We start from the raw sequence: 16,131 nt of genomic DNA, 5'->3' as shown, positions 1-16,131 counted from the left end.
TGACGCTATATTAAAAATAAGTAGCAATATTTAAATGTTTTTCAAGATAATTCATTTATTATACATGATCAGTTGTTTGAATAGTACTCTTAAAATTTGTATTAATCTAATTGACCTTATACGCGCGTTTTATCCACATATGTTTTTGCTGTGCTCGGCTGAAATGAAAGTAAGTTGACGGTAAGCAAGAACAAAATTTGAAGGAATCTAGATATTCTAATTTTCCACTTCGAGGTTAACTGTGAATGTATAACAACGACAGAGAGAATGTATAATAATTTAAATCAATCAGCAGGTTTGGTGAAACGTAACGTAAACCTTAAGTTTTTGTACCGGTACAGTACAGATTCAGATTCTTGATTGATTACACAACTTCACACTCAAGATACAATCAGTGACAGCACAACTAGCTATAATAGAGCTCAAATGAAGAGATAAACATACAAATGAACATATTGATTTTTATATAAATGGCTATACAATAAGGGGTACCGGAGGAGAAAGGAATGTGCCAGAAGTGTGGCGTCAAGTGGTGTAAGACGTGAAGCAGAGTGGTCATTTTTAGCTGGAGATAAATTTCAATTGTACAGTTTTACATTATCTATTTCTACATTTTATTTGATTAACTTTATATATCTGTGTATCCTCAATTGTAGTGCTATGTATGTTAATTATGAAATTTAAGCACATCTTAACAAAATTTGAGGGATGAAGTTTTAACCCTTCATCAATGAACTTTGGTCATATAGAAATACTGTATGTATAATTGATCCTTACTTATACTACTGTAATTCTTATTTTTCAGCAAGCATTGAAGAACATGCAGCGGTATGACAATCTGGCATCATCTACTTCAACATATATTCTCCATTGAATTCTGAGTCATGAGTCTGTTCATTGATGAAAAGGCAAAGGTCTGTGTGCATACAAAAATTAGTTTTTAATCTCTTTTACATTATACAAGGGCACAACTAGGGGATTGGGGCAGTCAGCTAAAAACTTATTGGATACATTCACTCCCGTCTCATCTTTCTCTCCCTCTCCCCCCCCCCAAAAAAAAAAATCAAAAAGAGTAGAAAGAGACAATATCAAACAAAATCTCCACCCCTGTTACTAACATATAATAGAAGGGTAGGGTAAATAATAAACTTTTTGGAAAACTATAGAGGAACAGGTGTTTTTAGAGGCAAAATGGGTCATAAAGTCCATTTTTAACGAGAAATTTGAGCCATTATTTTTTAGGGTTGGTAAATCAATCATTCTTGAAGGCATGCAAAGCTTGTGTAACTATATTTATGCATATACCTGTATTGAGTAGGTTGAATCTTCAATGTTTTGAGTAACTGGTGTTTTCTGTTGCAGAAATTGATGCTAAATGCATACGTAAAAATAACTTTTTCCTCAACAAATATTTAGATGGTGAAATGATGATTTTCAGAATGGCAGATAAAATGCCCTTACAAGTTTCAACATAGGAAATTAAAGGACCCATAGTTTGTAATGTACCTTATTTGAGGTTTTTAGTGTTGTAAAATTTATTATTTTTCTTATGTTACCACTGCCAGTGTTACATAAAATGGGATTTGGTTACCTTGTGTGCTGATAGTTCACTGTCAAGCTTGACAGAAGAGCCAGAATCTCAGTCAGTCAAAAAAGTAGTGAAAAAATCTCTCAAGTTCTGCTGGATGTGAAATATAAGGAAGAATTAGAGTTATCCTAATCTCAAGCAACCAAAAAGTAAATGAACAATTCTATTATTTAAAAGGGATGGATATATTTCTGTTCTACATTGATTAAAGCTAGGAAAGCAATCATTGTCATAAACTGAAACCAGCAAAAAAGATTATACGTGCTAAAACCAATTTTTCAGATTAAAAATGTTGGCAGTTTTGGAACTGAATAGGAATAAATTGACCTGTTAACAGTAATGAATGAATATTTGTTCCAGGTCAAAGTTCACATATGGGATCCAAGGGAACTGAGAGAGACAAGCAAGGAAGACCATGTGATAAATCCCTTTTTAGAGTTTGTTGATAATCTACATGAAGACGACAGACAAAGGGACTGGAAATATGTCATAACAGTGTGCAGTGCTCAGGACTTAAAGCGGGTATTGTATCAGACGTCAGGATATTTGAAAAAAAAAGCATTGATCAAAGCACATGCCATGAAGACCATAAAATCCTAAACCATTTTTTCAGAAACCAAGCAAAACAGTCCTCAGATGAGATTCTCAAGTATTATTATACTGAACAAAAATATAAACGCACGAAAGAATATGTAGATTTATTTTCATATATGGAACTAGAGTATATAGTAAAAAATAACAGCATATTTTTCTCGACAAATAGACATCACTTTGAGAGCATTAGGGGAAGTTTAAATGCATAGTCCAAGATTTAGGGCATCAAATACACCATGGGGGTCAACATCCTAAGTTCACAGACACCATTAAATTTGTGCAGAGCAGTACACCAGCGGCGCATGGACATCACTAAGTTGTCAATAGAGGCCTAAGAGATATTATCCCATTCCTCCTGGTGTGCTACTCCCAGTTGGCGAACATTCTCGAGAGCTGGAACATGATGGCTGAAAACTCTGATCCAGAACATTCCACAGGTGTTTGTTGGGCGACATGGTGCATGAGGGTGGTTCCTAATGCTACCAGTGTCTCTGAAGCATGTTCCCAGACGGCTGACAGTGGAATGATGCACATTCAGGCATGCTGCAACTTCTGTTACTGACAAGCCAGCATTGAGCATGCTGATGGCATGCTCCTTCATGGTTCCAGACATCTGTGGCATGTTGACAAGTGGCAGAAATACACATTTTGGTGTGTCCTTTTATTGCCCAGACGGTAGTGAGTGTATGTGTATTGGTCTTGCAGATTGACCTCTACTCTGTCATGCTCCATTAGTCTTATGGGTGTAAAAACTGAACCTTTGAGTATACTCACGGGGAGCGGCAAAGTGAAAGCAGACCACTATAATTGATGAAAACAAATCCATCAGTTCACAAATAAACCATCAACCTGGACATATTTCATGATATCCATTTCAACTGACCATTTTAGTTTCGTGCGTTTATATTTTTGTTCAGTATATTTCTGTCAAAATATATAATATATAATATCATAATTCTGCAGTTCTATTGTTCTATTTCTGTTAATTTTTTGGATTTAGGTCTTGGGACACCCTCTCCTGTTGTTTAGAATTCTATTGTATTTATAATGTTGTTTTAATTACTGCACCAGTGTCATGTTCAAAGATTGAGATATAAACTGGGGCAAAACAAAAATGTAATTTTGATACCAGTTGCTGCTTTTTATTTATTTATTTTTTTTTTTTCAAATTTATTTCATACACAAAGTCAATGCAGGATGTTTTTTTACACAATTATAGACCTAGACACCCTCTACACACCCATTCACACAATGAGAAAAATGATACATATATTGATATATAATACATGACTATGTTTACCTTAAAATAATAGGAGAGAATCTCATTGGCTACAGTGATTTTACAGTAATCATTGTATATATTCAGTTTGCTTGATGTGTATTTGTAAGTTCTGAGAATGAAGTGTATTTCAAATTATTGGTAGGTTTTTGGAGTGGAATATCATGAGAAAAAGAAACTTTTGGAACAGCTGACCAATGTAAAGTATGAGAGAAAAATAGGTTCTGGAGCATATGGAACTGTATTAACAGCTCAATTCCCAGGAGGAACACTAATAACGCATTTAGCTGTGAAGAAGGTATGGTGGAAATTAGACTTGTTGTTGTAATTTAAAAAAGCACAAGACATTGTTTGAATTTTTTCTTGCTTAGATGTACACAGGTTTTGAAGAAAGGTACATTTCCATTTGTTGCATGTGATACTCAAAACTTAAATTTGTTTTTGTGGTCATTGTAGGCATTGACATCACTAATAATAATTAATATTATTATTATTATTATTATTATTATTAGAACTATAAGTTGGATTTTGAATGAACTGAAAACTGTGAAAGAGTAATAAAAGTAACTAAATTTCCAGGTGTGCGTCAATACGCGCTTCGAAGTATCAGATGCGACAATGCTCTTGCCTAAGTACGCAATGTGATAGTGATGATTCTCAGTGGGGTTGGAAAGTATTGCATCACCACTCAAAATTTGTTCAGGGTATGATACTGTGAAAGGCGTACTGACGCACACCTTGAAAACGGGTAGTGTGGTCCGATCTATCTGTGAATTCGGGATCATTCAGTGCCGAGTTTGGTAGTTGGGTAGACATGAATAAATGGATAATTGTGTGCCTTATTACTGGTACCTTCAGACTAACAGGAGTGATTTATATCACTTAAATATGGCCCAATGAAACAACAACCAAACCGCTGGTTCAGAGTGAAAACAGTTAATGGTGAGCCCTGGTTATGTTGTTAGGCATTATGTGATGTTATTTTTTGCAATGTCATTATTATTTTCTTATTTATGTCTATACGTTTGACAACTTTGTTATGTTCTTCTTTTTACATTAGTTTCTCCCAAACAAATAAACTGGTGTGTGAATTTATATATATATATATAGGTTGAAGATCTAGACAGATTTCGGGAAAATGAGCTCAGAATTCTTGCCAAGTTAAAGCCCCCAGTTGCACCCAAGCTGTATGGTGCATATTATTACGAAGACAGTGTCTATATTATAATGGAGTTGGTACAGGGTGAGTGTATAATCTTAGACAATTCTAAGATAAGTTTTTTTGTGTCTGTAACTTGAAATTGTAAATTAAGGACTGCAAACACTGTATAAATGACTGGGAACCACAATCAAGACCCCATCCCTAGATCCACCCATCTCTGAGGGATTTCTCGATCGCTAATTTGCATTCAGCTGAAGCTGTTCTGTTGTTTGTCACGCCTACTGAAGATGCTGAATTATAGTTAATTACCCCCTAACAGCTTCAGTAGGTATGCCAAACATCAGAGCTGCTTAAGCGAGAAAATCCCCCGGGAAAGGGGGCAATCTTGCTTGATCGGGAATGGGGTCTAAATGTTCTAATTATATAAGTACTGACTGTGAGTGTTTAGGCTTTATTACATGTGTATACACATGCAAACACATATGCATATATACTTATATTATTTAAATTTTCATTTTATTCTCTTATTATTATTGTAATTAATCTGTTTTATTTCAGGATTCTCAGGTTCAAAGTTTGGAAAATTATATGGAAAAGACATGAAGAAGTGCTTCAAACTGTGCGAAGAGCTGCTAAGACATATAAATCACCTACATAATAAGCAAATAGGACATTTTGACATTAAACCAGATAACCTGGTAGTCTCTGTAGATGATGTAAGTTCTCATTTTATCAGACAAGTGTAATTAGGGTAGTGCTTGGGGGGTGGTATTGAACTGAAAAGTACTGACTCTACAGACGTACATGTAAAATTGATAAAATAAGAATGTTTGCAGATGACACAGTATTGATGTACTATAGGTATTAATCTTCATTTATTCAACCATTAGAGCATGTATCAATTAAATATAAGATTTGTACATTTTTACATTAAACTATTCATAAATAACCAACTTATTGATTTCTTTACTTTTTAGCTATATAAAAAAATGTCTTTGGTTATGCTACTAACTTAACAATATTATAGTAACATACTTAATAATATATGAAAAATAATTATTGACATACATTTTTTGTATAGGTTCAAATAATTCCAAATGAAGCAAACATTAATATAAACTACCTACCCCCAGAAACATTCCTCAACATAAGGTCTCATTCTCAGTGAAGTTATTGTTTTACATAGATTACTCCAACTCTGTTATGAGTCTGGCTAAATTCAATCAGATTAACAGATTAACATTCCTCCTCTTGGCATTCAGAGGAATACAGAAAAGCTGGATATTATACAAGTATGTTAAAAACAAGAGTAAGGGTGTTAATCTTTTTAAAATGTAAGTCTGATTGCATTCTTCAAGAGTCCACATGGATCCATCTCTGTAGAATAATAGTTTTATTGGGAATGAACCCTATGAAACTATTGATATCTGAATTTTACAGATCAAAGTAAAGAGCAAAATTTGTTAAGCGCTGAATTTATATATATATATATATATATATATATATATGATCTTTCAAAATAGTTTCAAATATTTAAAATACAATGTTCATGCTGAAATCTTACATTTTTCATGTTCTAATATAGCAGCAGTTGAAGGTTACACTGGTTGACTATGGCTTTGCTCATCAGTTGTACAAGGATCAGGATCTAAGCGAAAGGTTTGGTACGCCATACTACTGTAGTCCCCAAATAGCCAGGGCTGCAGATGTGAATAAGAAGTCAGATATTTGGAGTGCAATGGTCACTGTCATGGCCATCATCCTAAGTGACCAAGAGACTGGACCTATACCACCTCTTAAGAAATGTTACCCAAATTACAGACTTTCAACTCTGCAGACACATGTGAGTATTTTGTGTGTGTGTGTGTGTGTGTGTGTGGACATCTTATAGTTCTATTATGTGTCTGTACATGTAGTCATCACCTGCATCTATTGTTCCTACTTTAGAGATAACACATTTCAAGGAAAAATGATGGGCTTACTGTCTTCAAACTTTGAGTCCTGGAGTTATCAATGTTGCTAAAATGGTCCCTTATATCTCCAAAACTGGCAGAAATAGGCCTATAGTTACTATTGAACTTGAATAGGAAGGTATTATTGCACCAGAATAACCCATTTTGTGCATCATTATTTTCTGTTTTTTGTCTGTACCTTTAGCTTTGCCGACTCTTTTTAAAATTTGACCAGTACATACTTTTGCAGCAAAGCATTTTATTACCATTTTACTGTATTTTTTGTTGAGGGCGTGGTGGGGGGGGGGGGGGGGGGTCAGAATTACAAGCAGTCTTTTAAAGTTATTGTACCACCAGGGTAGGCGCTGGTGGTACATATGGTTTTAGTTCTGTCCAGTCTGGTCCGCCGGCTCCGCGGCCAAGTCACTGTTACCGCTTCTCCTCCTAGATTACAAGGGCCTGCGTACCCATCTCTTGGATTGAGGTCACGTATAATCTCAACTCAATCCACATAAAATTTGGGCTTCGTTGGTGCTAGGGTCTAGGTGTGGCACTCATCGCAATGCACCCTTGTCCAAAATTGGCAAAATTAAATGCTAAATATCTACCATACCAAAGGAATTATGGAAAAAATTTCTATAGAGGGCTGAACATAAGTCATATGTGGAGATTTCCAATATGCCCTTGGATTTTACCTTTGACCTTTATTTCAAGGTGAAACAGGCCAAAATTTTCTAAAAAAAAAAGGAATTTTTTACGAAAAAAAAATTATTTGTGCCAATATTCAGAAACTACACAGACCTAACCTATAATATTATTGGCAGGTGTTGCCATTAGGGACATCTTTCATCTCCGTCAGTTTAGGGTCAATCAGTGCATTTTCATGGTAGCAGGGGGCCATTAGATGCCAAAACAGCAAACTCTCTCTAATTCTGGAACCGTTAATGCTAGAGACCTCTTGTTTTTTGCATTTTGTAGTGCATGTCAAGCCCAACACTGATGGTGTCCATTTTTTTGTTTTCCTTACATTTTACGAGTTACGCTGTATCAAAAAGTACATTGTGATGGTGAAAGCAGAATGTGCAATATGTTAATGTGTAATAAATTTTGAACATCTGGAAAAGATATCATAAGGTTTGGCAAGGCAGACAACTTTTGGTCAAAAATGGCGTAATTTCATGAAATTTGAACATCTTGAACCTTTAAGTACCTCACACTTCAATTGAGAATTTCAACCAAAATGACCTTTTCTTTATTAGTACCACCAGCGTGTACGCTGGCGGTACTCATGGTTTTAGTCCCGACCCGTCTCGTCCGGCTCCGTTGGCTCCGCCGGCTCCGTAAGCTCCGCCGGCTCCGCGTACTGGCGCCGGATACAAGTCACCGTTACCGCTTCTCCTCCTAGACCGCAAGGACCCCTGTCCCCATCTCTTGGATTTAGGTCACATATAACCTCAACTTGAACCCCCAGGTTTTTTTGTCTCAGTCGGTACATTGACCTGGGCGTGACGCTCCTTGAAATGCACCCTTGTCAAAATTTTTGAAAATTCAATGCCAATTATCTACCCTACGGAAGGAATTATGGGAAAATTTTCTACAGACGGCTTTCCAAAAGTCATATGTGTAGATTTCAAATATGCCCTTGGATTTGACCTTTGACCTTTATTTCAAGGTCAAACGGGCCAAAATTTTCAAAAAAATGAAATTTTTTACGAAAAAAAATATTATTTGCACTGTTATTCAGACACTACACAGACTTAACCAATTATTATATTGGAAAGTGTTACCCTTTGGGTCATCTTTCATCTCTGTGAATTTGGGGTCAATCGGTGCATTTTCACAGGAGTAGCGGCCATAAAATACCGAAAATGAAAACTGTCTCTAATTCGGGAACCGTTAATGCTAGCGACCCGTTCTTTTTTGCATTTTGTAGAGCATGTAAAGCCCAACACTGAGAGTGGTCTCCGTTTTTTTGTATTTCATACGGTTTTCGTGTTATGCTGTATTAAAAAGTACTTTGTGGTGGCACATTTTTGTAACACAGAATTGTAACATTTAGTCCCTTATATCTCCAAAACTGGCAGAGATAGGTCAATAGTTATTATTTAAGTTGAATAGGAAGTCATTTACTTGCAATCTAGATGTGAGCTTGAAATTGACCTTTGACCTACTTTTCACCATGAACTGAACTTTGCAAATTTTTGTTCCCTTTTATCTCCAAAACTGGCAGAGATAGGTCAATAGTTACTATTGAACTTGAATAGGAGGTCACATACTGGCAATTTAACAGTGACCTTAAAATTGACCTTTGACCTACTTTTCACCATGAATTGAACTTTGCCAATTTTTGTTCCCTTTAATCTCCAAAACTGGCAGAGATAGGTCCATAGTCACTATTAAACTTGAATAGGAAGTCACATACTGGCAATTAATCAGTGACCTTAAAATTGACCTTTGACCTACTTTTCACCATGAATTGAACTTTGCCAATTTTTGTTCCCTTTAATCTCCAAAACTGGCAGAGATAGGTCCATAGTTACTATTGAACTTAAATAGGAAGTCATGAACTGGCAATTTACTGTGACCTTTAAATTGACCTTTGACCTTCCTTTTACTATGAACTGAACTTAGCAAATTTTCGTTCACCTTTATCTTCAAAACTGACAGATAGGTCCATAGTTACTATTGAACTTGAATAGGAAGTAATACACTAGCAATCTGTGACCTTGAAATTGACCTTTGACCTACTTTTAATGATGAACTGCTTTTTGCATGTTTTCTGGCCTTTAAATCTGCAAAATTGGCAAAGAAATGTCCATGGTTGCTATTGAACTTGAATAGAAATTCATATACTATGATATTGAAATTGACCTTTGACCTACTTTTTCACCATGAACTGAGCTTTGCATATTTTCTTGCCTCTCATATCTTTAAATCTAGCAGAGATGTGCCCATTGTTTCCCCTAGGTTTTCTCTTTTGTCAGCATATATGCACCATTGACAACACATTTCAAGGAAAACCAATAGGCCTTTTGTCTAGAGAATACAGTAGTGAGCAAGGGTAGGAAAATGCAAGTCAATTTGAAAATCTGCTTGATTGTATCATTTTTAGTTATATTTTTTGCATATTTTGAGAACTCTTGTTGATTGCATCTTATAGAGCTTGTCAAACACCAGACTGGTGATGGTGTCCCTTTTAGGAGGGGGGGGGTCCATACGAATGCGCTTACTCCAGCTGGTGGTACAATATCTGGAGGCGGTATCGCCTCTCTGATCCTCTAGTTTCAATTAATTTCTTCTGTAGGAAATTTATGGCACATTACTGTAACTCCAAAATTGTAACATTTAGTCCCTTATATCTCCAAAACTGGCAGAGATAGGTCCATAGTTACTATTGAAGTTGAATAGGAAGTCATATATTGGCAATGTAACTGTGACCTTAAAATTGACCTTTGACCTACTTTTCACCATGAACTGAACTTTGCATAGTTTCCATCCCTTATATCTCCAAAACTGGCAGAGATAGGCCCATAGTCACAACTGAACTTGAATAGGAAGTCATATACTGACAATCTAACGGTGACCTTAAAATTGACCTTTGACCTACTTTACACCATGAACTGAACTTTGCAACCTTTCTATCTGTTATATCTCCAAAACTAGCAGAGATATGCCCATAGTTACTATTGAACTTGAGTAGGAAGTTATAAACTGGCAATCTAACTGTGATCCTGTAATTGAACTTTGACCTACTTTTTGCCATGAATCGCACTTCACAAATTTGGATTTTAACTTTTACTTTTCCCCATGAATTTGTTTTAAGCTGTAATTTTCAATAAAAATATTTAGAACGCTAGACTGCATTTTTTACATCTTGCCAAGCACAACACTGGAGATGGTGTCCTTTTTTTTTTTTCAGCTGGTGGCATAATACCCAGAGGCGGTATGGCCTCTCTGATCCTCTCTGATATTCTAGTTAATGTTATATCTCTAACAGACATGACCAAAAGTAAATTACTGTTGACAACTTTCAGTTAAAATGTGAAATCACTGGACCAGAAGAATTAATTGCTTGTCTGCCTGGCTCTGTTGACAAGCATTTCCAAGATTTACTTTCCCGGGGACTTGGTGTTAAACTGAGACACAGGTCAGGTCCAAGGAAACTCCTGAAACACAGAGCTTTTAGCAGTGAGTAGAAATGTCAAATATTGGTGAAAAGGAAGATCATTTCTGAAGAGACTAAGTTTGTGTTTCACCTATCAGGCCTTGCAAACAGATTGGGCGTTTACTAACAATACCCATGGATCTTTTAGCACTAACGCCCATATTAGCCAGATAACCCACAATTTAAAGGGATAATAACTCTTCGTGTGAGGTCTATATTTCATAATAAAAACATTGTGAATAACTCATAGAACTATATTATGTTCTGTTTTACGACAAAAACAGCAGTTATAGCTATTATTCTGATATCTGAGCTTGTCTTCAGACCATGTGACCTCCATTGATGGCTATACTCTGTTATAATCTCTTAAGAGATTTTAACAAAAAAACAAACTTTTTAGAAAAAAAAACAGGGACTAACTTTGAATGTAAAAATGGATTCATTAACCATTGGTTGGTATGGGAAAATTGTTGTTTACTCCAGGAAAATTCATTTTTTGGCCAAAACGAAGAGTTATTATCCCTTTAACCAACACACCAATGCGATTCCTAGCACTAACATTCATCTGCTCTGGTAGTGGTAGTTAATCTGCAGGTTATATGGTTAATATGGGTGTTAGTGCCAAAAGATATGCAGGCAGTGTTAGTTAACACCTAATCCGTTTATAAGGCCTTCTATAGCTGCTTTATGAAGCATGACTTCATTTTAATTGTTCTTAGGTAACGTCTTGACACAAGTAACAATGAAAGACTAATTTTGCCATGTCTGCAGATATTGTCCCTTTAGAGTTCATATTTTATCAGTTTGATTTTGATTTTTAGAAATCTCACAATATCTCACAAGCATGCTGAAAATATAATACATGTACTAATGAAAAACTGATTTAACCTTGAAATGGTTTCAGAATTCGGGGAAAATTTTTCGGCACTGCAGAGTTTCCTTCAAGAGCAAAGATTTGATGATGGATTCTTAAGTGACTATGCCGAAGATAATAACAAAGAAATAATAGGAGATCCTTTGAATGAGAATTGCATGTTTAATGCATTGGCTGATCAATTAGTAGAACATCTTAGCTTGCGGACAACAGGACAAAAGTTTCGAGAAGAAATTGTTAAGCATCTGAGACACAATCCAAAAAAGGTTTGAAAATTTTTATTATTATATTTTTTGTTGACCAAAGGAATCTGTAGTTGAAGTATTTCAAAAATTTATGCAGAATGCTTAAATGGCAGAAAGACTGAAAAGAAAAAATTAGCTAATTTCTCTGCAATTAAACTAGTTGAAGCATCGTTTCAAGAAGCAAACATAATTTGCCCATTTACAGATATCAGGTGTATAATGTTAATGATTGGATCTTTTCAATGGGAAAAAATGATTAATCTTTCTTTTTAGGATCTTTTTAGAATCATTAAAATTATATTTCTATATAGGTTTTGTGGTGTTTCTACTACATACAAAAGAAATACAAGGTTACCTGCTTTCAGTTTTGTCGCTACCACTCAATAGGAATGTTCTAATTTTAAGAATCTGTACAATTTACAATTTTCCCCATTGAAAAGATGAGTCAGTACGGTAAATTAGATTATGTCACAAACAGAGTTTTAGTGATGAGTGAAAAAAATATTCCAGACAGATGGTATGTCACTGGTGCATTTCCTGGATGATGACGACCCTTCCTGGAGAAAATACAAAGAACAAAAAGCACATATCTTCCGAAAGACTGCAACCAAGGACTGGCACACCAAACAAAACCAGCTGTGCCAAATTAAGTGGAGGTGGTATCTTCGTCACATGAGTCACAGTGGCACGCAGGGAGATGCTTTAATTCTGTGGGCAGCAGCACAGCTGTATGAAGTAGACATCAGGATTATTGCAGACGATGGAAATCATTTTGTTATACACACTGAAGCAGAGTTCCCGCAAGCAGAGCTTCTCCTTGGTTACTTTCAAAATCTAAGATTTGTCAGCTTGTGTGATATTGCAGGTAATGTAGCAGTTGAAGTATTACTGGCCTTGGTATTTGAAGCACATATACTTCATTTAATCAAAAATAATCATTGATATTTGTAACACTTAATGTGATAAAGGTTATTTAATATGTACATAGCCATACTTAAGATAATAGATTTGATAGAAACATATATATATATATATATATATATATATATATATATATATATATAACCGTTCGGGGCAAAAAAGTTGCTGTTCTGTTTTTCTTTTTATTATATATATATATATGATAATTGATTTACATATTAAGAAAAATAACATTAGTAATAAAAAAATTCCTATACAAATGGAGTGATTAGTGATCACTCCCAGTCACTTTACAATGTATGTTTACTAGTAGTTTTAGCAGGAATTGCTTTTAAAGAAAATATTTTTTTCAGTGACAGAAGTGCTCAATGCAGACCAGGTGCCAACTGGTGAAGTACTGTTGGAGTTACTGACACCTGCTATTCCAATTTTTTTGGAAAATGCAGAGGTATGTAATAATATATTTACCTCAGCTGTTAATTAATATTGACTTTATAGATTACAGAGTAATATTTGGTCTGAAATAATATATCAAAAGCAATTTTTATTGAACCCAAGTCAAAGAAAGGATGCTGTTCTGTTTTTCTTTTTATTATATATATATATATGATAATTGATTTACATATTAAGAAAAATAACATTAGTAATAAAAAAATTCCTATACAAATGGAGTGATTAGTGATCACTCCCAGTCACTTTACAATGTATGTTTACTAGTAGTTTTAGCAGGAATTGCTTTTAAAGAAAATATTTTTTTCAGTGACAGAAGTGCTCAATGCAGACCAGGTGCCAACTGGTGAAGTACTGTTGGAGTTACTGACACCTGCTATTCCAATTTTTTTGGAAAATGCAGAGGTATGTAATAATATATTTACCTCAGCTGTTAATTAATATTGACTTTATAGATTACAGAGTAATATTTGGTCTGAAATAATATATCAAAAGCAATTTTTATTGAACCCAAGTCAAAGAAAGGATGCATTTGTAGCAGACTTCTCATTTGAAAAAATAGGTGGCAATTTCAGTACTTAAAAGCACAATAATACTGAAAATAATAGCCATTAAGAAATTATATTTTTTTAATGTCCTCTTTGGGTAATTGATATCATAGTATAAGATAGAATTGATTGAATGATTCAGTTATGTGAAATATTATACCTTTGCACATCTTTTGTCAGAAGTCCCAACTTTCCGTTTCAGGAAATGATTGAAGTCCAAACTGAAACTAATGTACATCATGCTGAAGTGACTGAGGACCAAACTAAAACTAATGTAGATCAAGCTGAAGTTACTGACGACTCAACCAAAAAATAATATGGTACATCGACCCTTGTGTCTAACTCTGGATGGGGGAGGATGTGGGGTCAACTCGGTCTGGATTCGATTCCAACCATATAAACGAGTACAAATGCACTTGTTTGGTCATAAGAGAGTGGACTGACCACTCGGATGTTTAAAATTTCAGCTTCTGAATCAGTGGTTTTGTGATCAACTGTTACAAAATCATGTTTTTTCTGTTTTGTGATTGGTGTGAATCAATCAGAAAGTATGAATAAAGCATTAATCAGGTTCAATATATGGTGATTGATTAAGCCTATTTAAGGTAGTCACCAAATCCAGTATGACACATGACATTTAAATTATCTTTTCTGACCTTTATTTCACTTTGTGTACCTGAATAATGGGTCATATTTCACACGTAAACTGTTATTTTCTTAATGTGCCAAAGGAACAAAAATATTACTTCATAAATAAATGATGCGTTTTCATTGACTGTCAGTATACATTTACTGAGATTGATTATTCTGTTTGAAACTTAATGGTGACATTTGGATGGGGTTTGTGACAAAAGTTTAAATTCAAATACATGTTGGAGGCTGTGTATATTTTCAAGTGTAGCTAGATTGGCCAACTAGGATTTCTGGTCTGGTTGTAGTTTGCATATCCATGCAATCTTCCATCAAAATTCAATATCATTGTTATTATTAGTCCATTTTGTGTATAAAAAGACTGGAATATTTTGTGATAGATTTATCATTATATTGATTGAAGCTCACTGATATTTAGTTAATTGTAAATTTTATATATTTTGTTGTGCTTAAAAGCATAAATAACATTTCTACGTCGTCAAAATCACATAGTTGCAAAGCTTATGATGTGGATCAAGGGATTTTCATAGAAACCAGGTGCTTTTTGATCAGTATATGCCAACAAATGTTCCTGATTTTTTGTTTTTTTATTTCTGTTGAAGAAATCATGCATAAGATGCTATTTTATGGCAATCATAGCAAGGTCTTGTTTCTATACAGATGTCTTGCAAGGTTTTTGCATCCGAGTACTGTAGTGTGGGAGAGTTTAGGAAGAGAGCCAAAGAGCTGTGCACTCTGTACTTTTATACCCTAGCAAATGTTTTGTATTTGTCTTACCATTGTAATGTAAGTGTCATCTAATGACTGACTTCCTTTATTTTAAGGGGTCTAGGATATTAAAAATACGTCTAAAACTCGATTTTTAGTTTTTTATACGTTAGAAATAATCAATTTTGTATCTAATACTCAATTAAGTTATATTTGTGAAACACGGACTAAAAATATACATTTGGACGAGTTTTTCTACCTGTCCTGACTGGTACGGGTGGCAGGCTTTAGGCTCCGCCTCCGTTGTCAAGCACCGTTACTATGGGGGCGGAGCAAGAATGGTTGTCTTACTTCTTAAGCTGTTACGCGTGCCCTGACAGCTCATAAGTCTTACGTCAGCTAAGCAGACCACAGTTATATACACAGTCATGGGAAGAAAGAAAGTCGTGAGAAAACGGATGAGCGAGGAAAGCAAGAGAATTTTGAAAGAGAGTGCTTCTGGTGGATGGAGAAACCCCGCGGTAAAGACTCGAGATCACACTTGAACTGCTGAGTATTCGTACAACGTCTAGGGTTGTCAGAAAAAAATCGTTAGGCAATCATTTTATGCACAATAAAGATTGTAATAGCAAGCAAGTTTTAAAGTAATATTGCCACCCAAAACATTTTCAAATTCGCATATTACGGTCTTGGCACTCTGTGGCATCATGGCATATACGTACCCACATTCGGCCATTTCTCGGAGTAAATCTTGCTTTACTTTCTCAATTTTCGCGTCTTGGTGTGTAGAGCGGCGCCCACGCACGACGGGTGGCATTGTCCTCTGCTGGCACACCAAGTAATCCTCTTTTTGTTTGTTAGCGCTTCCTTAGACACTTCCTAGACAGTGCACAGACTCCTACTGCGTCAGACACAATTATGATTAATTACGTCAGTGAAACGAGAGTAGGTAGACCTACTCAGCTGTCAATCATTTCCCAGGGAAGAGCGACTT

The 16,131-nt window shown here is 35.2% G+C and overlaps 1 protein-coding gene across 8 annotated transcripts; it reads left to right on the top strand.

Annotated features, from left to right (window-relative positions):
• Nucleotides 1–3: 3 nt before the first annotated feature.
• LOC106152213 (uncharacterized) lies at nt 4–14,549 on the top strand. Of its 8 annotated transcripts, none has more exons than XM_087011129.1 (12): nt 4–169; nt 806–914; nt 1,949–2,110; nt 3,607–3,759; nt 4,572–4,704; nt 5,182–5,339; nt 6,212–6,466; nt 10,610–10,763; nt 11,645–11,880; nt 12,370–12,724; nt 13,541–13,635; nt 13,981–14,549. In XM_087011129.1, the coding sequence occupies exons 2-12, from the start codon at nt 885–887 to the stop codon at nt 14,092–14,094; spliced, it is 1,845 nt and encodes a 614-aa protein (XP_086867255.1). In that variant the 5' UTR covers nt 4–169; nt 806–884; the 3' UTR covers nt 14,095–14,549. The 8 variants fall into 8 exon arrangements, with proteins under 8 accessions (XP_086867255.1, XP_086867251.1, XP_086867256.1 ...); XM_087011125.1 differs by having other exon boundaries at nt 6,209–6,466; XM_087011126.1 differs by having other exon boundaries at nt 37–180; nt 6,209–6,466.
• Nucleotides 14,550–16,131: the final 1,582 nt, after the last annotated feature.

The sequence above is a fragment of the Lingula anatina genome, chromosome 4, assembly GCF_051362555.1.
Source record: "Lingula anatina isolate TDL-2025a chromosome 4, LinAna3.0, whole genome shotgun sequence".
Lineage (NCBI taxonomy): Eukaryota > Metazoa > Brachiopoda > Lingulata > Lingulida > Lingulidae > Lingula > Lingula anatina.
Note: the sequence above shows the minus strand (reverse complement) of the source record. Positions and strands in the feature narration are given on the sequence as shown.

What these genes read in the sequence shown, in the direction of transcription:
- LOC106152213 (XM_087011125.1), top strand. Translation starts at nt 885, where the DNA reads ATGAGTCTGTTCATTGATGAAAAGGCAAAG. An exon ending in GTGCTCAGGACTTAAAGCGG is followed by an intron (nt 2,111 to 3,606) that starts GTATTGTATCAG and finishes AATTATTGGTAG; the next exon opens with GTTTTTGGAGTGGAATATCA. An exon ending in TTTCAACTCTGCAGACACAT is followed by an intron (nt 6,467 to 10,609) that starts GTGAGTATTTTG and finishes GACAACTTTCAG; the next exon opens with TTAAAATGTGAAATCACTGG.